The sequence below is a fragment of the Lontra canadensis genome, unplaced genomic scaffold (genome assembly GCF_010015895.1).
Source record: "Lontra canadensis isolate GAN:19392208 unplaced genomic scaffold, GSC_riverotter_1.0 scaffold35, whole genome shotgun sequence".
NCBI lineage: Eukaryota > Metazoa > Chordata > Mammalia > Carnivora > Mustelidae > Lontra > Lontra canadensis.
In genome coordinates this window covers 11,195,069-11,217,934 of record NW_022631029.1, presented here as the reverse complement: position 1 = coordinate 11,217,934, position 22,866 = coordinate 11,195,069, and the positions used below count along the sequence as shown (strand labels likewise).

Below are 22,866 nucleotides of genomic sequence, written 5' to 3'. Positions count from 1 at the left end.
TTGTTGAATTTAAATTGTAGAGTCCTGCTTTAAATTTGAAATACTAGTTATAATAATCTGAATTGAAAAATAAGCTGCCATTTTTTGTTCATTTGGATAATGGCACATAGTGCAAAACCTAAATCTTTTGTGTCTTTATTTTACAGTGAGTTGTAACTTTGCACAGTTTTGTGTTTGAGCAAGTTTTCTTTCGCGTGAGACCATTGATTGCCACTTTTTTATACTAAGATTTTACATTTGAAAGGCAAGAAAAGGCCTATGAATCCTTAGGAAGGAAAAGTTTTAAGATGATATTTAAGGTAGAGCAGTACTCTCAATATGATAAATATTTTTTAAATGTTTATATCCCAACAAACCCAATTTTGAATGACTAGCCTTTAAAGTTTTCTCTCAGTTTGTTGATTGCATTAAAATATATAGGTTCAATCCAAGCTGTGAACTACTGTGGTTATTTGGAGTTTTTAAAAACACTGTATGTGTTTAAAACCTAAGTCCATTTGTCACAGCAAACAAAAGATAATATGAGTTCTACTTCTAATCAAAATGTTTCATTTATGCTTAAAAATTTTAATTATTTATGTCCTACAATAATTAGCTTAAGGCAGAGTATAGCTTCAGTTTTCATGATTCTTCAACAAAGTTCTAAGAATAAAAAACTGTGTTTGACAATATTTAACAAACCACAAAATTCGCCATTCATAAAAATATACCAAAATTGCCCAATGATGAAACAAACTATCCTAGAAGATAATGCCCCCCCACCATCCCGACCAAACTTTGATAAACTTTAAAAGTGAAGGAATTGCTGTACACAGAAGCTTGTCTTTAAAATTTAAAAATCTGGATAAGACATTTTAGCTTTATAAAGGGAAAGTGGGGTTCCTGGGTGGCTCAGTTAGGGGTCCAGCTCTTGGTTTAGGCTCTGGTTATGATTTCAGGGTTGTGAGAGTCTGCTTGATATTCTCTCCCTCTCCCTCCCCGCTGCCCCTTCCCTATGTGTGCATGTGCTCTCTCTCTCAAATAGTCTTTAGAAACTGGGGGGGGGGGGGGTAATTCTAAGATTTTTCACCCTAAAATTTTATGGAGGAAAATGATGCAGATAACAGACATGTTGCTGGACCAAACATTTTATATACCTTAGTATGCAACCCAAGCATAGAAAGGATACAAAAGAAACTAACGACAGTAGTTTGTAGAGTAAGAGACTTACCTGACCTGTTCTAAAGGGACTAATTTTAAAAATAAGCAATTTCATCTTAAACGTGAAGTATTTCTCCATTAGGACCATTTGGGGTTGGATTATGGGGGAAAAACTAATCAACTCATTTCTATTATAGGAGAAGACTGATATAGAAGGGACCTTATTTGTATATCGAAGGTAAGCTTTTAAAAAGAATCATACATATGTATTTTTAATCTAATGGTGAACAGTGTTATATAAAGTGGTTCAGCCCCATTTTTGGAACCTTCCTGCCTGACCTTCTTCATCCATTTCTAGCTGTGAGATCTGAACCAAGTTATATCCTTTCTTTGAGCCTTCCTGTGATTCAGAATAAACAGAAGTAGAACTTACTTAGGAACTAGCAAAACTGTGTCGAAATAGAAAACATTTTCTAATAATGAATGAGTCTAAAACAGATGCATTTCTCCCTCCCCCTGTATTAAAAATGTATAAAGAGAGAAAAACATAATACATAAACTAACTCTATAAAATAATGTAGTTGAAAGGTCAGTCTCTCTATTCTGTATTTATTAAATGAGTCATCTTCTTATGACTCTGGTTCTGTCCCCTTTCTGAACCCCTCCCCACAAAAAAAGTTCAGCATTGGGTACAGTGTCTTTAGTGATAGTGTCATCTTCGTTTGAGAGTCCTTTAGAAAACCTGGTTTATTCAGTTGCACACTTTTTATTTTCAACTTTTCTCAGAGTTAATTATCTAAAATGTGATTGATTTGCAAATTGCAGCTTTTGTTTTTGTTAGGCACCTTTTGTGTCCTAACTTGTAACTAACGGAAAAGGATAGTCATAGACTTCCTTGGTCTTAGGCTCTCCCTTAGGTTTTGCTCTGACTACAGCAGGTTCCTTCCCTTGGTTTCTAAGTTTAGAGATTCAGCAGGAATTATTACTGACATCTGGTCCTCCCCACTTATTATTTTTTTGTGTGTGTGTGTGTACTATGAGTTACCATTTAAAGATTGCCTTCTATACTGATGGTAATTAAGAATTTGTCAGATATTCCTCTAAATTTTGGCATGCAACTTTGAGATCTTTTTCTTCCTTTGTATTTAAGTGCTTTGATACTACATAGTAACCATAGGAGCTCATCATCATTCTTTTCTAGGGTGCCTTTACCCTTCACCTACTTCATTATTCTTTATTACCTCTATGGTAATCTCTAGAAACTCATCAGTTCTTGTTAGAATCTTGGTATCTATGATATTAGGAAAATATTTTCCCGGCCTCACTGTTAAACAGTATAGTACATCTCCACTGGTTGTAAAAAATACAAAATTTAGTATAATCAATGATTTGGCTTAATTAAATTCATGGAGGCTTACATAGTATTGATCCTAATAAAAGGAAACCAAAGAACTCTTTGGGAAATGTGAGAACATTTTATGCACCTTGGATAAAGGTGTGCCACAGGGTCAGAATATCGTTTTGCTAGAGACCTTAGTGTACAAAAAGCCTGGATTTGGAGTCCGAAAACCTAAAGCTCAGTTCTGGTCACATTATTTGTGTGACTTTGGACAAAGGCTTTAATCATTCTGAGTTTATTTCCTAATCTGTAGAGTAGGATTCTCAAATCTCCATTGTGTACAGAAAAACGATTGAGAAACTATGAAGTATTACATGCATGTGAAGATCATGTACTAAGTCACTCTGGTATGAGAACAAAGAATCATGTACTGAATCACCCTGATACGAGAATGAAAGATGTTTGTTACCATAGGATTCAAGGCTTTTTCTCTCTTAACTCAGGAGAACTATAGAAAGAGTTATTTGGTGTAAGAAAAAAAATCATGATTATAATGGTGGACAGTCATTATTAAAACCAGGTCTGTACTGTGTTTAAAATAAGCGATATTTTTGTTGAGCCACTGTTTATTAAACATCTGCTAGGTATCTGTCTCGGCTAATATCTGAAAAAAATAAGCCAAAAATCCCAGTTTGCATGGAGTTTACATTCTAGTGGGGAAAGACAAATATGAAAAATAAGTAAATGGTATGGAAAACAAGAGAAGCGAGTTGGAGGTATTGAACTTGAGAGCAGGCTGGGAGCCTGAGAAAGGGTAGTTCTCCAGTGAGTGTCATTGAAAAAGTGACATTTGAGGAAGAGCCTGTTGGGGTTAAGGTAACTCGATTCTGGGCAAGTGGTCCAGGCAGAGGGCTCTAGGTAGAAGCATATAGGGAGAGTGATGAGCTTAGTGTGGCTGGGGCAGAAGCAAGGGGAGAGGCAGACGAGGTGAAGGTGAGGAGGGCGCCTATCAGCCAAGGTGGCATTAGAAAGGGCATCGGCCTCTACTCTGGGGAACTAAGTCCTTAGAAGCTACTGAGAAGAGGAGCGGTATGATCTGACTTAAATTTTTTGTTTGCAATTTTAAGTGCCAACAATATTGTATAATGTGGTAATATCCTTATTCTTTGAAACGGAAATGAAGAAGTAGATAACATTTCTGCAAGTAAAGCAGTGACTGCAGGTGTTTTTCTTCTGTCAAATCTAAGGTCAGCCTCCCCTTACCACGGTTTTACCATCGTGAATCGACTGAATATGCACAATCTGGTTGAACCCGTGAATAAAGACTTGGAATTTCAGCTCCATGAACCATTTCTTCTGTATAGGAATGCAAGCTGTGAGTATATCAGTTTTATTACAGTTCATCTATTTACAGTGGAAATGGAGGGACTTTAGTTTCTGTCATCATGGTATTTTTGGAGTTTCAAGTTAAAATAAAAAGTACAGGAACGCCTGGGTGGCTCAGTGGGTTAAGCGTCTGCCTTCAGCTGAGGTCATGATCCCTGGGTCCTGGGTGGAGGCCTGCGTCAGGCTCCTTGCTCAGCGGGGAGCCTGCTTCCCCCACTGTCTTTTGCTCCCACTGCTTGTGCTTGCTCTCTGTCTCTCTGAGAAATAAAGAAAATCTTTAAGAATATATTTTTATCTGTACTCTTAGGTTAGAAATGAGTCTTAGATCAAATCTTTTAAATTGGGCTTCTAACATTGAAACGCTCTTATATACAGTAACTTGTTATATTGTTTTAGTTAAATATACTCTTCCATATAATAGCAATACATCATATTCCTGTTGTTTGTTTTATGAAAATAAGTTTCATCCTTTGTTTTGGTTGGACACTGAATTATTGGCTGCCCATGCCCCTGAGCAACAGAACTTAGTTTGAGAGATACAAGATGGGGACTGATATATTTATCCACAGAGGAAGTACTATCTTTACCCAGGTTGTGGTATTTTTCAGTCTGTTTATTGAGTGTCTACTGGGTACAAGTTCTGGGCTGAGAGCTGCTTTACCTTAATGTGAATGATACAATAACCTGTGTGGGGCAGGCAAGCAATTAAGGGAGCTGAGACTCAGAGGTGAGTGGCAGGTCCCCAGTTGGAGAGCGAGAATCATAACACTTTTCTCTCCTCCTTAGTTCCAGGGTCCTTTCAGGCATTTTACAGACTCTTAAGAATGGTTGCATGCAGTCCACAAAGCTAGAGTGGCCCTTTCAAAAAGTTAAGATACCAGTGGGGGGAAAAAAAAGATACTAAAAAGTATCCTCAATTACTGTATTTCATTATGGATGTTGAAGGCATGAGTGTTTGAGGACAGAAGAGAGACTGTTTGGCATTGACTGTGGGTGGATCAGACCTAGTTAGGAGTAGAGCAACCATAACTCTTATCCAAGTAGATTGCTGGAGAAATGTTACTTCTCACATAAAAAGGAAAAGTTACTACAAAAAATTAAAAAAGGAAAAGTTACTGTTTGGATTTCACTTGACTAGAAGGTAACTGGTACTGGAGGAATGTCTTTGGTGTAAAATATAAAAAGCTCTGGAAATTATGCCTCTTTTAATTTCCTGAATGAGGAATGGTGAGTTCTGTTTCAGAGCCAGAAGCCCTTTTAAGTATTTAAGTGAAATAGTCTCTTGATTTTTTTCAATGAACTGTTGTCCAGATAATTCCTTTCTGAGATTTTAGTGTCGGGGGGGCATATTAGAAATGCTTTTTAATACCTGTAAGTTCAAAGGGATTTATTTAAATTAATAGTACCTTCAGATGGCAGTTTTGCTTGTGCTGAAATTCTGTTGAAGGGGAAATTCTGCAGAGGAACATAGTTCCAATTTTTTTTTTTAAGGAAAATTTATTTAATTCTGCTCTTTACTACCAGGAAATTAATCTAGCTATTGCTTCTAAGAAAAGTTCGATTATTAATGTAGTCAGGAAAATTATCAGAGACCCATGGATTCACTTACTGTTTAGCATAAACCTGATGTTAATCATAGTATTTAACAAGCAAAGGTTCCTTTGAAGCTGAAAATGCAACCTAACCCAAATATAATTAAATCACGACTAACCAAAATTTAACTTATTGGCCTCTGTTATCTGGAAATATTTCTATAGTCCATGTATGGAAGAAATGAAAGGAAATTATAAGAAAACAAGGTGATATTAGGTTTCATTTTATAAGAATCTAGCAAATATCTTGAGTGTAACCCAGGGTCAGCATAAAAGTGTCAGTTTTCTATAACTTTAACCCCACTATAGTCTCATAGATTAATTTGTTGTCATGATACGACCTGAAATCATCATTTATTATGTTAATCGGAATATTCTTGAGCAGAAAGGTACATTAATACATTTTATTTTAGGAAGATTTTCATTAAGTTAAAACAGAGGTTTCCTTAGTTGAACAGAAAACTCACTTAACAAAGGTTGTCCAGTTTCCTTGTTAATTGAGGCACTGAATCATCTTCTAAGGGGCCGTACAGTTTTTGGCATTGCTAATTAGAAATTCAAGAGCACATCAGCTTGTTTTCAGACTAGAGAAGGGCCTGAAAAGGTCAAGTACAACACTGTGGGTGTATTAGAAACAATCTACAAGAGGAGCTTGGGGAAGGTATTTAAAGGAACAGCTGTATCAGGGAGAAGTGACAAGGCAGCATAAAGTGATTCTGGGAGTGAGGACCTCTCTCGAGTGTGTTTTGTCAACCTAGTCTTAACTGTGGAAAATAGTCTTGTCAGGTCTGCAAGCTACTGAGTTGTTAAGGGATTTGTTCTTTAAACAAAAAGTTAATTAGTGTCTGAGTGTGTATACAGGTAATTATACCTGATTCTATAGCTGCCCTTCTGTCGTTTTCTTGAGGGAAATACCACTAAGACATCTGACCCATTTTGCTCACTGTACCTTCAGATCCAGCTTCTTTCACTCAAATCAATTTTTAGAGTTAATAGAAAATTGAACTATAATTTTTTTTAGTTCTGATTATTCTATTCTGATTTCATTTTTTAGTTTTTATTTATATACCACCTCCCCCAAAGAGAAAGGTAAAATCTTACAGAGAAAATGCTTACACTAGCCAAGGACTTAGGTTTAGTGATTCTTTTGAATATTTTGGGATCAGAGTGTTTTCATACCGATCGAGGGCCTTTTGGCAGCCAGGAGACCCTTATAGGGGTTCAGTGAGGGTTGGGAAGACTGCAGATTCTGTAGTTAATTAAGCAAAAGTGTAGTTCCTAACCCCTTATTTCTGACTTCTGTTGAGGAAACAAGAGTCCCAGAGAAGTTAAGAAACTTGCTCAAGAATCACAAAGATTGTAAGTGACATAGGCAGAATTCAGATAATCTTTGAACCCCATGTTCTCTCTAGTTGGCTGCCACAATAAAATTACTTACTTCGTCAATCCACATTCTAGAGTGATGCTGACCTGTACTGTTGTGCCGTAGTGGAAATGCTGTGTATCAGCCCCATCCCAAAGAGCAGCCACCAGCTATATGTGACTGTTGAGCGCTCAAAGTAGCTCGTGTGACCAAGAAATTTTCTTTTCTTTTTTAGTTTATTTAATCAGTTTGCATTTAAGTAGCTATATGTGGCTAGTGACTACCGTATCGGAACGTGGAAGTCTAAAGCATGAACTCCTCTTACACACACCCTTTTGTTGTGCCATACCTGAATTGAACAAGCACTAGGGGAGCTTTGGATTCAATTTTTATGCCTCTCATTTAGTCATTCGTTTTTTTATAAATTTTAAAATTTATAAATGACTTCTAGATACGAAAGCTGCAGAAGATATCCCTGAGGGGGGCTTTGCCATGGTAACAGTCTTTTGGCATGCAGTTTAATTTTCAGAAAAGAATGCTATTCTAGGCTTTGCCATTTTGGGGCTGTAACCTTGGATAAATCACATAAACCACTGATCTGACCTACTTATTTTAAAAGGGCATCATATATGTGAGGGTATTTTGTCAGGCACTTAAAAATATAAAATATTACAGAGTGTGTCTCCATCTTGGACCCAAGCCAAATGATCTTTGTAGTAAGAAAGTTATAAGGATTTTAATATTGTCCAGGTACTCTTATGACCCAGGCCTGTAGTGTCCTTATTCCCGTCCCTTCTGACTAGCACCATGACAAGCTGGAGACTCTGTTTATCATTATAGGTACTATTTTCAGAATTTTAAAGGGCCATTAGTAGGCAGCATGAGGGACGATAAGGTGAAAATAGATACATGTTAAAAATGAGAAATCTTACAGTGTACAGATTTTTAAAAACTCAATAGCAGGGGTGCCTGGGTGGCTCAGTGGGTTGGGCCTCTGCCTTCGGCTCAGGTCTTGATCTCAGGGTCCTGGGATTGAGCCCCCCGCATCAGGCTCTCTGCTCAGCAGGGAGCATGCTTCCCCCCACTTGCCCCCGCCTGCCTCTCTACCTACTTGTGATCTCTGTCTGCCAAATAAATAAAATCTTAAAAAAAAAACAAAAACCAAACTCTCAAGAGTAGCAGTTCTGATCAGTGGGTCATGGTATTTATTTTGATCAGTATACTGGAATACATAGCACTCTCCCAGCTAAAACTTTGTATTAATGTAATGATGTTTAGTTTGTGGACACTTTTCCCTAAAAAGCATTGATGATAGTTTTAATTTTATCTCTGATTAGTTGAAGAGACATCTTTTTTTGCTCTTTAAACATACGCATTACTATCAGTCTGGTGATCTTCTGTTTCCATTTGTAAAGAAAATCCATTTTACTTACTGCATTATAAAATCATTCTTGGGAAACTCTGAACTTCTAGGACTTCTGTGCCCATCAAAGAAAATATCCTTCAACTCCTGTCTAGCAGTGTCATGACAGGAAGTCTTTCTCCTACAAACATTTAGAAATGCTGTATAAAATACTAAATGCATAGCTTAGTCAAAAAGAGAATAGGGGACATTTCAGCGGGCCAGCATCAGAGTGAAAAGTGAAAGCCGAAGTGAGAAGCTTATAAACCAACACTGGCTGCCAGCTCTTTGTGGCTCCTAGCTATGGAGCTCTCCTTCATAAAAGGATCTCATGACAATCAGATGGAGTCAGGAGACAGGGTCTTGAGCTCTCATGGGTGGAGAAGTGGAGCTGAGACCCCATACATATGTACAGCCTGGCCCCCTGATTAGCTACATATTAATTAATTAGGAAGATACCAGCCCACCAACCAAGAAGGACGAGGCAAGCTTATCTATCTTAGTATGGGCTGTGGGTAAGAGGGAAAATGTCTCCCCTGAATAATTATAAACATGAACTTTCTCAAAGAGATTTGGCGTTCAGGTTATACCATTCACTCAGTATAACCTCTTACCCAGGCCAAAAAATAACACAAAAATTGATCCTCAGCTGGTGAGTATTCCAGGACACCTGGCAAAAGCAAATGCAGAATCCTTCTGGGAGACACCCAGATTGCCTGGGGATCATTGACAAGCCTCATGGTCCAAAATTACTAAATACACAAAATTACTAAATATACAGGAAATAATTCACAATCAGTGAAAAGCAGAATACAACAAAAGCAGGGTTAACCAACCACCCCCCAAAATTTTGGTTAATGAAATTATCAGATACAGACTTTTTAATGGATGTAAATGTCAGATGTAGATTATAAGAAAAGTGACAGGTAGATTTGAAAAAAAACCAAGTCGAATATCTAGAAATTAAAATTTTAATTCTTGAAATAAAGTTTCTACCTGGACTCAGCAGTTAATTTGGTTTTGTTTTTTGTTTGTTTGTTTTTTGATTAAGTTAATTTTTATTAACATATAATGTATTATTTGTTTCAGGGGTACGGGTCTGTGATTCATCAGTCTTACACAATACACAGAACTTACCCCAACATATACCCTCCCCGATCTCCATCACTCAGCCACCCCATCCATCCCCTTCCCCTGCCCTCCAGCAACCCTCAATCTGTTTCCTGAGATGAAGAGTCTCTTACGGTTTGTCTCCCTCTCTGGTTTCATCTTGTTTCATTTTTTCCTCTCTCCCCCTATGATCCTTTGCCTTGTTTCTCAAATTCCTCATATCAGTGAGATCATATGATAATTGTCTTTCTCTGATTGGCTTATTTCTCAGCAGTTAATTTGTAACAACAGAAAGGAGAATTGAGGAACTGGTAGAGACATCTGAGGGAGTTATTCAGAATTCATCCAAGAAAGGAAAGGAATGGAAAATACGATCAGGAGGGTAGAATTAGAAAGTCTAACACATAATAGAGAAGAATTTTCAGAATGATAAAATAGATTTAGGAGAGACAGTATTTGAAGAGATTTATAACTAAAAATTTTCTAGAATATTCAAAAGTCATAAATCTCTGATTTGGGCAGTAGGATAAGACACCAAGCACAGTAAGTAGAAAGAAATGCACAAAGAGACAGAAGCTACCAAAGTGTACTTGAAATTGATTATTTATAAGGAGCACCAGTTAGACTGACAGCATATTTAGTTGCAGCTACTGACTTTGGAAGACAAAGGAATAAGAGTACTGAGAGAATTAATTCAATTCAATAATTAGGAGAACAAAATAAACACACCTTTCAAACAAAAACAGAACTTTTGCCTCTAGCGGCCCCTTGCTGTAGGTGCTTCTAAAGCAGCGCTATCCAGTACATGTGGCTGTTGAAAACGCTCTTAATGCAACTGAATTCTTAATTGTATTTAATTTGGTTCAGAAAGAAGAACATAGTGGGGTTCTCAGGTGGCTCAGTCAGTTAAACAGCCGACTCTTGAGCTCAGTTTTTTTGTTTTGTTTTGTTTTTAAGATTTTATTTATTTATTTGTCAGAGAGAGAGAAAGCACAAGCAGGGGAAGAGACAGGGAGAGGGAGAAGCAGTCTCCCCGCTGAGCAAGGAGTACAATGAGGGACTCAGTCCCGGGACTCTGGAATCACAACCTGAGCCGGAAGCAGATGCTTCGACTGAGCCACCCAGGCATCCCTCAGCTCAGGTCTTGAGCTCAGGGTTGTGAGTTCGAGCTCTGCCTTGGGCTCCATGCTGTGGAGCCCACTTAGAAAATTGAGCACAGAAGAAAGAAATGAAGTTTACAAACTAATGAGCAAATGATTTACTTTGTTTTAAATTAAAATAAGCATGGACTATATAAGACAGTGAAATGACTAGTCTGAGTAGAGGTTTTAAAAAGGTGAAGGAAAAATACTAGATACCAACAGCATCAGGTAAAAGCTCGTCAGACCTAAAGCATCCCACAACCAGGGTGAGAATAAATAAATTGATTAACCATAGATTTAAATCAAGCTGTGTGTGTTCAAATGATTCAGGGTAACCACTACAAAACATAGGAGTCTTTTAAATCAGTATGAACTGGGGGGTTGGTGGGGTTGGCAGTGACCGAACACCATGGGAAATAGCCCAATATAAAATGGCAGAAATAAGTCAGTAACTAGAACAAAATGTCAAGTGAGCTAAAGTAGCCAATTAAAAGACATTCTGGGACTGGATGAAGATACAGAATTTGTGAATGTTTTCAAAAAATGTAAAACTCAGAAACCTGGAAAAATTGAAAGTAAAGGGATAGAATGCAGTATATCAAACTGTTAACCAAACAAGGCTGCTATAGCTATGTTAGTCATACATGATAAATTTCAGTTAAAAACTTCATGGTAAAAGTTGCCACCTAATGGTAAAAGGAATGAATTACCTGAAAGATAAAATGATTCCAAACTGGTACATACGTAGTGTATATCAGATATACATATCAAAAGTTAAAAATCCCTAATCATCATGAGAGATTTTAGCATGCCACCTCAGTAATTGACAGATAAAGCAGTTAATTACGAGATACCTAAACAGTACAGTTAAACTTGATCTAATGAGCGTTTGAAGAGCACTGCTTCCAGCAATTCAAGAATTTGCATTTTTTTCAAATACATATTAGAATTTTATAAAAATTACCATATGTAGGCCTACCAGCCCAAGAAGTTAAGAAAAAAGAGAAATCTGGGTTAAGGTGAAGAAAAATACACAGATGAGTAGCAGTTAACTTCAGAACATAGAAATTGTAGGAGAACAACAGAACAAAATCAACAAAAACTCCCCTTTAACTTGATTGATTGAACAACGGTGAAAGGGGGGGAGCATAATGGGCAATATTAGGAATAATGTATATATTTTTTATGTGTTGCAACTGAATACAGGCAATACACATTTTTTAAAAACAAATCACTATGAAGAACCTTTTTGCCTATACATTTAAAATTTAGATTATATATACTGTTTCCTAGAAGAAAACTTAGTGCAACAAAACTTATTCAGGAATAAATAGATCTGAATACACTCACAAACAGTAAAATGTTGGGTCAGTAACTTAAAATCTTTCCCAACACATCTAAAGAAAATTCTAAGAGGAATGCCCTATTCAGAAAATTCAGGACAGTTATTCTCCATATAGACTGGCCTCTGAAAAGGCAGATACAGGACCTGTAATTTCTGATTTTATCACAGGACACGTATCTCCACCGTCCACTCTTGTGCAGTGAGGAGATCATGCTTCTCTTACCCACTATTCATTCTCCTAGCAAGCATTTGGCAAATACCTGCTATGAGCACCACACCTTACTAAGTATGTTTGTCCCAGAGGGTGCTTTCCCTTTGATTTCTACTTCTGTGGGCACCTCTTTATGACTTAATTGTGAGATGTCCCAAGAGTATTCTGCAAAGGGTTTTTTATTTTTGTTTTAGGTTTAAAGCAAAGTTGATTGAGTGAAGAGGGAGGGGACGCGAGAGGGTTGCCTCTGTAAAGGCTTCTGAACAGGTTTTTTTTAAATCCAAAATTTGGTACATGAATCAACAAAAAAGTAAAAGCAAGCAAAACTGGTTTTTCTCTCTGTTACAGCTAGGCAGTGTACATTATAACTTGGTTAATTGAAGCTATTAAAGTAAAGGTTTGTGGTCCCATTAAGCTCTATAAAGTCAATTCTGGCATTTGATGATTTCCTTTTGCAAAAAGTATTTCAGTATTGTCTTTTACTTTGTTTAAAACAAGCAGGCTGATTATTTAACTCAGACATCATATTCAGTGATATTTACTGAATTTGTGATACTGAATTCAAGGATATTTATTGAATTGATATTTATTTGTCATTTACCAAGTACTTTATCAAGCACTATACCATTTTGATAAAACTGTTATGTACTTTTAAAGAATTTTAGTTATCTTTTTAGTCCTGAGGTTCTGTTGTATTTTCTTAGAGAATCACAAGCAGAAGTCATTAAATTATGTTAGAACTTAAGGTAGGGGTGAAGATTCTTAATGAAATATGTTACTATATTAATTCCAGTGCTATGAATATTTATTCCTAAAAGAGCTCTGTTAATTAATGATAAAATTAATAATTTAAGATGTATGATTAGAAAATTATCAGCTGTAAATTAGACCAGTACTGGTGAAAATCTGATCCACCAGAAAGACTGTGGGGATATTTACATGTTGGGTTTTTTGTTTGTTTGCTTGTTTATCATTTTTAGCAGCAACACTGATCCATTAATTAGAAGGAGTGTACAGTCTAGGTTTTCTTTCCTCAAACCTACTCTCTCCTTAGACCAGTGTATGATTGTGGTTTTAGCCAAAAAAATAACAACATTATTTTACTTTATGTGCATGTTAGACTTGGTATTTTTTTTTACTGAAAGAAACAAGGACAATTGTTGTGTTGCCTTAAGGCATAGATCTCCCACTGAATACCACTTCTAATATTTTCAAATGTTTTCTATAATCCTAAAGTACTTCTGAAAAAATGAACAGAGTATATTGTCCTATAACCTGCTTAACAACAACAAATCACTGTAACAAGCAATTGAAAATAAAAATATTATTACTATTTAATATTTTTAAGAACTTACCTCCAAAAGCCTGTGAGAAGTACCCCTTTGTTTCCACTTCACTTACAACTTTTCCTTTATATCGGGCATCAGTCTCTTGATAGAGAACATTTTTAATTAAAATTAGATCACTAGAAAAGGCAGGGTGATTCATTTCCATAGTGTTGAAAATGCAGCTGCTAGATGGAAAGTTTTAGTAGAAGAAATATTGCAGTGTGTACTTTTTTTTTTTTTTTTTTTTTTTTTTGGTTTCTGCTTGCCCTTTCTCAGTTCAAGGGCAAGACTCAGAGCAGTAGAGATGGCAGGTGGCTATTGGCATTTGCACACATCTTCAGACTTAAAGCACAGAGCAGGAAATGTCCTTGCAAGAGAAGTTTACAATTTTTCAAGTCAAAAAGTGTGACTTCTCCTCCAGACTAAAAGAGGAATTTATAAACAATTTTAAAAGCTCCGCAGTCCTTTTTCTGTGATCTTTGAATCCAGCACAGTGCTGCTTGGCCAGCCTGGAGAAAGGCAGTCTTCCACCAGCAGCAGCAGCACTGCTGTGGTTAGTGTGACTCTGCTATCAGTGTAGGAGAAAGATCTGTGGCAACTGCATTAATCTGGCCTTCTGGACGAAGATAAGGAAGGAGCCTTGCTGTTGCCACGTTAGTAGACTGAAGAGGTAAAAACACCATGAAAACATAGAGTGACTTGGACTCCAGGGCTGACCTGGTGGTGCTGTCAGGTCAGAAGTTTCAAATGTCTGCTTGGCTTTCTATCTATTGTAGGCCACTATGGAGTGTTCTAGGAGAGCCTCTAATGGAACCTCTACCAGGTACCTTCTGGTTAGCTTTTTTTGGAAGTCCATGAACATTTCCAAATTTCCAAAGCAGATTCTTTTCTCTGGCCTTAACTAAGTACTGCTTTTATTCCCCCTAAAGTAGTGTTGTCAGGTAAAAAGGAATTTTAACTTTTTGTGTATATGTGGTATTACCCTAATTACAAATGTTTTAAAAGTTAGCAATGCATGCACCATTTATCTTTTTTTTTTTTTTAAGATTTTATTTATTTATTTATTTGACAGACAGAGATCATAGGTAGGCAGAGAGAGAGGAAGGGAAGCAGGCTCTCCGCTGAGCAGAGAGCCGGACGCGGGGCTCGATCCCAGGACCCTGGGATCATGACCTGAGCCGAAGGCAGAGGCTTTAACCTACTGAGCCACCCAGGTGCCCCCCATTTATCTCTTTTAAATAATGTTTTCTCTTCTGAGAACTCACAAAGGAAAGCAACAATTACACATAGCTAAGTGGCAGAAATGTGTTCTTAATGTGTGTAAATATAGGTTTCATCTTGTGTTTACAAAGTGAAGTTCATTGTGGAGGTAAAAATTGAAACAGAGTAACCTTTAGTCCAAGAAGATTTGAAGCCCCTGTGGAGTGGGGTCCCCTGGAGGATCCAGGCAGCTCTGAGCTGCTTATGGAGTCACTGCTTCAGGCATGCGCAGTTGTTTTTTTGTTTTTGATTTTGTTTTTAATTAAAAGGAAAGCATGCGATAAGCATTTGCTACCAACATTTAAAAATAAGGATATTTTACACATACACCTGCATTTCTAGCTTTCCTTCTTGTGAAGGCCACACAGCACCTGCATCCCTGCAAGCACTAGGAGTCAGCAGGAGCTCTAGGCAGAGTATGCGCACCACAGCCTCTCCGATCCCACCACACCGTCCTGATCCTCGTGAGCACTTGCCTTACCGGGCAGGTTTGGATGATCTCTTAGTAAAGTGGCAGAAAAATATGTAGCAGAGAAGTTAGTTAGGGAAAGGAGAGAAAAGAATGTCCCCCTTTTCCTACACCGCTTTCTGATCTCTTTCCCAAAGCCCTACGTGTAGATTTTGGGGAGCCCACGACACTCCCTGGAGGCCAGGGGCCATGCTTCCCACTCTTTATTGTCCCTTGTGATACATAAAAATGATCATCTCTGTGTGGGACACTGGGATGAACAGACCACCAGGGGATGGACAGATCCAACATTTGGCATACCCATAATCCCTTGCAAGCACACACACAGGAGAGGCTCTGCCTTAAGGAATGAGTACTGTGTGGCAGTCGTGGCAGTCAACCCTACAGTTAAAACCCTAGTGTGACTCACTTTTTATTGGGGGTTGCCCATTGTTTAAGAATAGAAAATTTTTGTAATTAAGAACGAATAGTTGTGATATTCTTGTGCTTACTTTCCTAATTTCCCTCCAAAAATTCAATGATCATTTCATGTGTCTGAATCCTGTACTAAAATCCCAGTATTAAAAGGGAGTGTGGAAGCAATATTGCCGGTAAACAGTTTCAGACTTGACTTAATTTAGAGAGGAGCACCAAATTTTAAAATAATAAACCAGAGAACTTACAGAATAGCATTTTAGAATGTCCTGGCCTATGTCTTTTAATCAATGTTCAGTAAATAGACATTGCAGTGTAAATTTTAGAAAGTGTAGTCTTTCTCTACCATGTTAGTGTTCATTGGTGTTTTAAGATGTGTGTTTTGGCCGGAACAGGTCAGCTGCTGAGATAACTGAATCACGTTTACCAGCAATATGTACAGATTCATGGAGTTTCCTTGCATGCCCGTTTGCCTCCTACCACAGTCTCCTGTCAGAATCCTAGGTTAGGTAGGCTTTGGCTCCATACACTTTTCCTGTATGCATGTGTTCTACCTTCCACCTCAGAGCCTTTCTCTTCTCTCTCTTTCCGAACCTTTTAACGTTGGTATAGAGCCTTCAGGCTTATTCTTGTCCTAAAGGAAATGGTCTGTCCAGGCAGGGGCATTTGCTTTTTCACTAGCCAAGAGAGGCTTATGTTTATATAATCTATTCCATTCTTTTTTTTTTTAAGATTTTATGTATTTATTTGACAGAGACACAGCAAAAGAGGGAACAAAAGCAGGGGGAGTGAGAGAGGGAGAAGCAGGCTTCCGGCCGAGCAAGGAGCCCAATGTGGGGCTTGGTCCCAGGACTCAGGAATCATGACCAGAGCTGAAGGAAGATGCTTAACAACTGAGCCACCCAGGCTCCCCAATCTATTCCATTCTTTTCTTTTCCTTTTTTTTTTTTTTTTTTTAATTTATTTGAGAGAGAGAAAGAGAGCATAAGAAGCGGGGAGAGTCAGAGGGAGAAGCAGATTCCCTGCCAAGCAGGGAGCCCGATGCGGGACTCAATCCCGGGACTCCAGGATCATGACCTGAGCCGAAGGCAGTCACTTAACCAACTGAGCCACCCAGGCACCCAGTCTATCACATTCTTATATTTTATAATCAGAAGGATTTTCCCTATGTCTAGAATAAATGTTTTTGTCTATACTCAAAGCACATTTTCTTGTTTTTCTTTCCCGGTGTAAGGTATCTTTGTCAGTATCATCTTTAGAAATTTTATAACTCTTAATACCATTGCCAAAAAGCTTTTATCAAAGCCCTTTTTCAGCTTGGCACCATACTGAGAAAATCTCCAACCTCCTCAAATCCTTTTAGAAAGTAGGTCAGATCTAAATAATAAATGAATCAAAAAGACAACATGTGCATGAGAGTGATTCCCAGCTCTGTTTTTGTGACATTTTACAGCATCTCAAGAAGTCTCAGGGATTTTTACAAAGGCTCCAAATTAATTTGGGTTTTCTTGATCTTCTGCATGCCATACACCATTCCAGATGAAAAGCAGAGTGAGATTTAACATCAGCTCATAATAGACTGCTAGATCTTCAAAGAGGGCTCTCTGGGGAAATGTAAAACTCTTGCCCTTCAGCTTTTTAAAAATGTCTCAATATTAAATGATCTAATACCTTTAATCTTTGTCAGTCTTGTTTTTCACACTTTCAAAAGATAGTACCATTTAAAAAGCAAAGGAAATATTTAATTTTGGATATTATTTTCAGAATTTTTGTATTTTTCATGGAAGTACAACCTAAAGGTAATCAGTGCCCTACCACACCCCCTAACCCTTCAGTGACTTGCCTATACAGCACGACTTACTTGGGACAGCTGTTAACAGCCACACTATATGCTGGGGGTCCAATAACTAAATAGTTTGCTTTCATCTTGAGAAAAGCCATTTATAAATCAGAATGCCATCATTATTTGCAAAGTAATACTGTATCGTCAGATCCTTAAATCTTCTGTGCTGTAGTTAATCAAGGAAAATTATTTCAGGATGTTTCAGCAAGTGAATTGTTCCCAGAATGTGTTGGGCCATAGAGTGGAAGTTCTCTTGAGGGAAGAATATGTGGCTTTGGCTTGAAGACAGGTCCTCCGTGATCTTAGCTATCTGGGAACTTGTCTGTCTTTCCTCACCGATGACAGTGACAGGCTCAGGGGCAGCTCCCAGAGCCTCCTTGCCAGTTGCATGAACTGAGCGTTTGATATGTTGGCAGACAGAGCTGATTCTTGGATGCGTGTCTGAACCTCTACAGGTCCACTTTTGGCAGAATCGAGTGTGACTCTTATCCTTTACCCATTAAGCTATCGTTATGGCTTCCTTATCTTTATTTCTTCTGCAAACATGCCTTTCAAAGTGTTTGGCTCTTTTTGGCAGTTTATTTGATAATGTAGAAGAGTAGAAGGCAGCATGTGTCTTATTTCTAAATTATAGTGCATTTCTTCAAAGGAGAAAGGGAGGATGTAAGTAAAGTATTGTCAATATAAGTTGACAGCTCTATTGGGCTTATTTTGATTATCAGTATGAAATTCTTAAGAGCTGGGTTTGCAACCCACTATGAAAACATTACTAAGTGCCCCGGTTTAGCCCGGAAAATGTTGTGTGTTCTTCTGTGAGCCTGATGTAATGTGTATCATAAACTTTCTCATCACTGCTTAAGTTGTAGGGGTGTGTCCATTAGAGGAAAACTGGAATCTTGTATTCAGACTCTTGTGTTTTCTATGTTCTTTAGCCGGGATTGAAAGAGGCATATTTAAAGAAAGATGGTTGTGTTTAATTGCCATATATGGAGCCTTCTCAGAGCCCAATCTGATTTACTTTATGTAGGAGCAATCCTTAGCTGCAAGGATTAGGAACATAAGACCCTGTAGAAGATAATGTTTAATAAATATCTCCTCTGTAACAAAGCCTCCTCTGTGTTCCTTGTCACGGGGCTGTCAAAACTAAATTCAGTCTATTTACTTACATCATGTAAAGTATTCCAAAATTACTCATTATTCATTAGACATTGATTCTGTTTGAAACGGTGGTGGTGTTTCGAAGTTCTGTGACTGGAAGAGGGGCTATGAACCTGGGTCCAAACTTGGAAAACTATTCACAGCAGGCCGAATGACTGCTCAGAAAGCCAAAGTCAGCCTGGGTGCCTGGTGGTACTGGGCACAGTCACCTGCAGGACCCATGGTCAGACGTGGAGCCCAATAGTCAAGGACGGTTTTAATGAAACCGGAGGGTTTCTCCACCAGAAAAGTCCCCTTATGAACAGGATAGGAAAAAAATTCACATTCATGATCTTCATTCATAAAATGAAGCTATTCACTCACTCTGTATATCAGTGCTTTCATCCCTCTAGAATGACAGTTGAAAAAAAATCCAGTTGAACTTTTATTTCTATCAAAAAGGGAACTTTAAAGTTGTGATTTGCCGTGAAGTTTTTGGTAGAATAAAATGACCTTAATTCAGAGTGAAACAAAATATGTGCCATTAAAATAGCTTTTGTTGTGTACTGAAAACTTTAAGACATAATGGAAGAAATTGAAGAGAATACAAATAAATGAAAAAATATTCCATGCTCTTGGATTGGAAGAATTAAATTGTTAAAATGTCCATACTACCTAACGCAATCTACAGATTGAGTGTGATTTGTATTAAAATTGCCATGACATTTTCCACAGATATAGAACAAACAGTCCTAAAATTTGTCTGAAACCACAAAAGATCCCCTCAAGTTCTTCTTGAGGTAGAAGAAAAAGCTAGGGCATCTGGGTGGCTCAGTCATTAAGCATCTGCCTTCAGTTTAGGTCATGATCCCAGGATCCTGGGATTGAGCCCTGTATCAGACTCCCTCCTCTGCTAGCCTGCTTCTCCCTCTCCCTCTACCTGCTGCTCCCCCTGCTGTGGTCTCTCTCTCTCTGTCAAATAAACAAGTAAAATCTTAAAAAACAAAAACAAAAACTAGAGGTATCACAATCTCAGATTTCAAGATATCCTATAGAGCTTTAGTCTCCAAAACTTTGTATAGAATAGAATGGAATAGAATAGAATAGAATAGAATAGAATAGAATAGAATAGAATAGAGTGCCTAGCAATAAACTCACGCATATATGGTCAAATGAATTTATAACAAGGGAGCCAAGAATAAACCATGGGGAAGAGACAGTCTCTTCAATAAATGATGTTAGGGAAACTGGACAGCTACATGGAAAAGAATGAAAATGGGCTACTATCTTAAATCATACAGAAAAATAAATTTGAAATAGATTAAAGACCTGAATGTAAGACCTGAGACCATGAAACTCCCAGAGGAAAACGTAGGTGGTAAGCTCTTGGACATTGGTTTTGGCCATGATTTTTTGGATTTGACACCAAAAGCAAAAAGTAGCAAAAGCAAAAATAAACAAGTGAGATTGTATCAAACTAAGAAGCTTCTGCACGACAGAGGAAGCCATCAACAAACTGAAAAGGTGACCTACCAAATGGAAGATAATATTTGCAAGTCATATTACTAATATGGGGCTAATACCCAAATTATATAAAGAACTCATACAACTCAATAACAAAAGAACAAATAATCTGATTTAAAGTCAACAGAGGATCTCAATAGACATTTTTCCAAAAAAGACATACAGATGGCCAACAGGTACATGAAAAGATGCTTAACGTCACTAGTATCAGGGAAATACAAATTAAAACCACAATGAGATATCATCTCATATATGTTAGAATGGCTGTTATCAAAAAGACAAGAAAGAACAAGTGTTGGTGATAATGTGGGAAAATGTAAACCCTCGTGCACTGTTGCTGGGACTGTAAATTTTTGCATCCACTGTGGAAAACAGTATGGACATTCCTCAAAATATTAAAAATGGAACCACCATGATCTGGCAATTCTACTTCAGGGTATATATCTGAAAAAAAGTGAAAACACTAATTTGAAAAGATACATGCACCCCCATGTTTATTATAACATTATTTACAACAGCCAGAATATGGATACACCTGAGGGTCCATCAGTGGATGAATGGATAAAGAATATGTATATACATAGAACAGAATAATACGCAGCCATAAAAGAATGATTTCTTACCTTTGCGACAACATGGATGGACCTTGAGGCATTATGCTAAATATAAATACAGAAAGATAAATGCTTTATGGTCTCACTTATATGTGGAATCATTTTTTTTTAAGATTCACTTATTTATTTTTAGAGTGAGGGAAAAGGGGAAAGAAGCATTAGTAGACTCAGCACTGAGCATGGAGCCCACCACGGGCCTCCATCCTGCAACCCTGAGATGATGACCTGAGCCGAAACAAGAGTCGGACACTTAACCAACTGGTGCACTTAACCACTTAACTACTCAGGTGCCCCAGTATATGTGGAATCATTAAGGAAAAAAAACAAAAAACAAAAACCAAGCTCATGGATATGGGGAACAGATTTATGGTTGCCTGAGGCAGAGGAAGGGAGGAAGAATGGGTGAAGGGGAGTCAAAAGGTACAAATTTCCAGTTACAGAATGAGTAAGTCATGGGGATGTGATATTAAAGCCTGGTCACTAGTTAGTAACACTGTATTGCATATTTGAAAGTAGCTAAGAGTGGATCTTGAAAGTACTCCTTACAAGAAAAAGTTTTGTGACTGTGTATGGTGATGGGTGTTAACTGAACTTACTGTGGTGATCATTTTACAATATATACAAATAATCATTACATTATATACTTGAAACTAATAATGTTATGTCATTTATACCTCAATTTTAAAAAAGCTTCTAGCTGGCTTTCCCAATTACTGTATCAATACATATTAATGTATGTTAATAGAGTACAAATAATAGTTATGAAAAGGATCTTTAAAGTTTCTTGTTTTATTTATTTATTTAAGAGAGAGTACATGAGCAGGGGGGAAAGGGGCATAGGGAGAGGGACAAGCAGGTTCCCCACCAAGCAGGGAGCCTGATACAGGGCTCGATCCTATGACCCAAGCCAAATGCAGTTGCTAAACCATCTGAGCCACATAGATGCCCCAATTTAAAGTTTCTTGTTCTAGCATTGTATTTCCTATATCCTGTCATTCTTTTATTTATAATTTTTAACTTATTTATACTCTATTTCATGTGTTACTTTAGTCTTCAAGCATAATTAAAGCTCATTAACTTTTTGTTTCTATAAAAAATTTTATGTTATTTCATGTAATGAGGCAGTGGCTGTGTGATGTTAAGACTATTGGCCTAGTAATGGGAATACCTGAGTTCTAGCTACAGTTCTCAGACTTTTAATCTCTGGTTTTTAATAAGCCCCTTAGTCTTTCCATGAAAATATGTAATGAGACTTCTCATCCAAGCAAGATGGCACAGACTGGTCTCTCCTTGCTTCTCCCTGTTTATAACCATAAAAACCCAGAAAAAGCACAAGAGACAATTGGGAGAACTCTGAAAGGTAGAAAAAGGAAGACCCAGGACTGGCAAAACAACCCAGCAGCAGGGTCTTAAAACCCTCTCACCCAACAGAAGAAGGGCACCCACGTCTGGTATTTGTTGACTTCCAGCCTAGCAACACAAGACAGATCAGGTAGGCCCATTCCCCTCCTGGATCTAGTGGGAGTCCTGCCAACAGTATCAGGTGAGCCCAGGAAAACTGACAGGAAGGATTAAAAGCCCTGTTGGCAATAAGTGGCCACCAAGGGAGTGCTTTCCTTCCCTTCCATGAAGGCGAGGTACGGGGTAGAGGAGGAGCCACATCACCAACCTGGCCTGGGAAGCAGTCTTCATTTGTGAAGGCTGGAGGCTCCCTTCTCTAGAAGGCCCACCAGGTGGCCTAGCCAGGGAAATTCCTCCTCCCGCCCTTTCAAGTGACACTGGCTGAGAACCTACTAAATTCTCACTTCAGGAACTTTTAAAAACAAGAGCAAAATAAGCTCAAAGCATATAGAAGTAAGGAAAGAATAAAAATGAGCACAGAAGAAATCAATGATGTTGAAAATATGGAAACAAAAATTAATGAAGCAAAAAGCTAGGTTTTAAAAAATTTTTTTAAAAGGTCAATAAGATTGATAAACCTTTAGTAATACCAACAAAAATAAGAAGACACAAAGTACCAGTATCAGGAATAGAATAGTGGATATCACTGTAGATTCTCCAGACATTAAAAGGGTAATAAACCAATGCTATGAATAACTTTACACTCAAACTTGATAAGTTAGAAGAAATGAACCTTGAAAACCCAAACTACAAAACTCAACCAAGATAAATTAGAGGACGTGAATAATCCTTTAGCCCTTGAAGAAATTGAATTAATAATTTAAAAGGAAAAGAAATATCCAGGCC

The 22,866-nt window shown here is 37.7% G+C and overlaps 1 protein-coding gene and 1 long non-coding RNA gene across 3 annotated transcripts in view; both read left to right on the top strand.

Moving 5' to 3' along the window:
* The window catches only part of DCP1A (decapping mRNA 1A), a 54,417-nt gene that overhangs the window by 1,569 nt on the left and 29,982 nt on the right, over window positions 1-22,866 (top strand). Inside the window, exons 2-3 of one of the 2 annotated variants that reach the window (XM_032868306.1) lie at window positions 1,338-1,378; window positions 3,727-3,854. In XM_032868306.1, the coding sequence (XP_032724197.1) occupies window positions 1,338-1,378; window positions 3,727-3,854 (169 nt within the window). Of the gene's footprint in view, window positions 1-1,337; window positions 1,379-3,726; window positions 3,855-10,779; window positions 10,784-22,866 lie in introns of those variants that run through there. The other variant, XM_032868307.1, reaches the window with a different exon arrangement.
* LOC116873976 lies at window positions 14,042-19,700 on the top strand. Its single transcript, XR_004383916.1, has 3 exons — window positions 14,042-14,052; window positions 15,454-15,455; window positions 19,604-19,700. It is a non-coding gene; the product is annotated as an uncharacterized LOC116873976 (long non-coding RNA).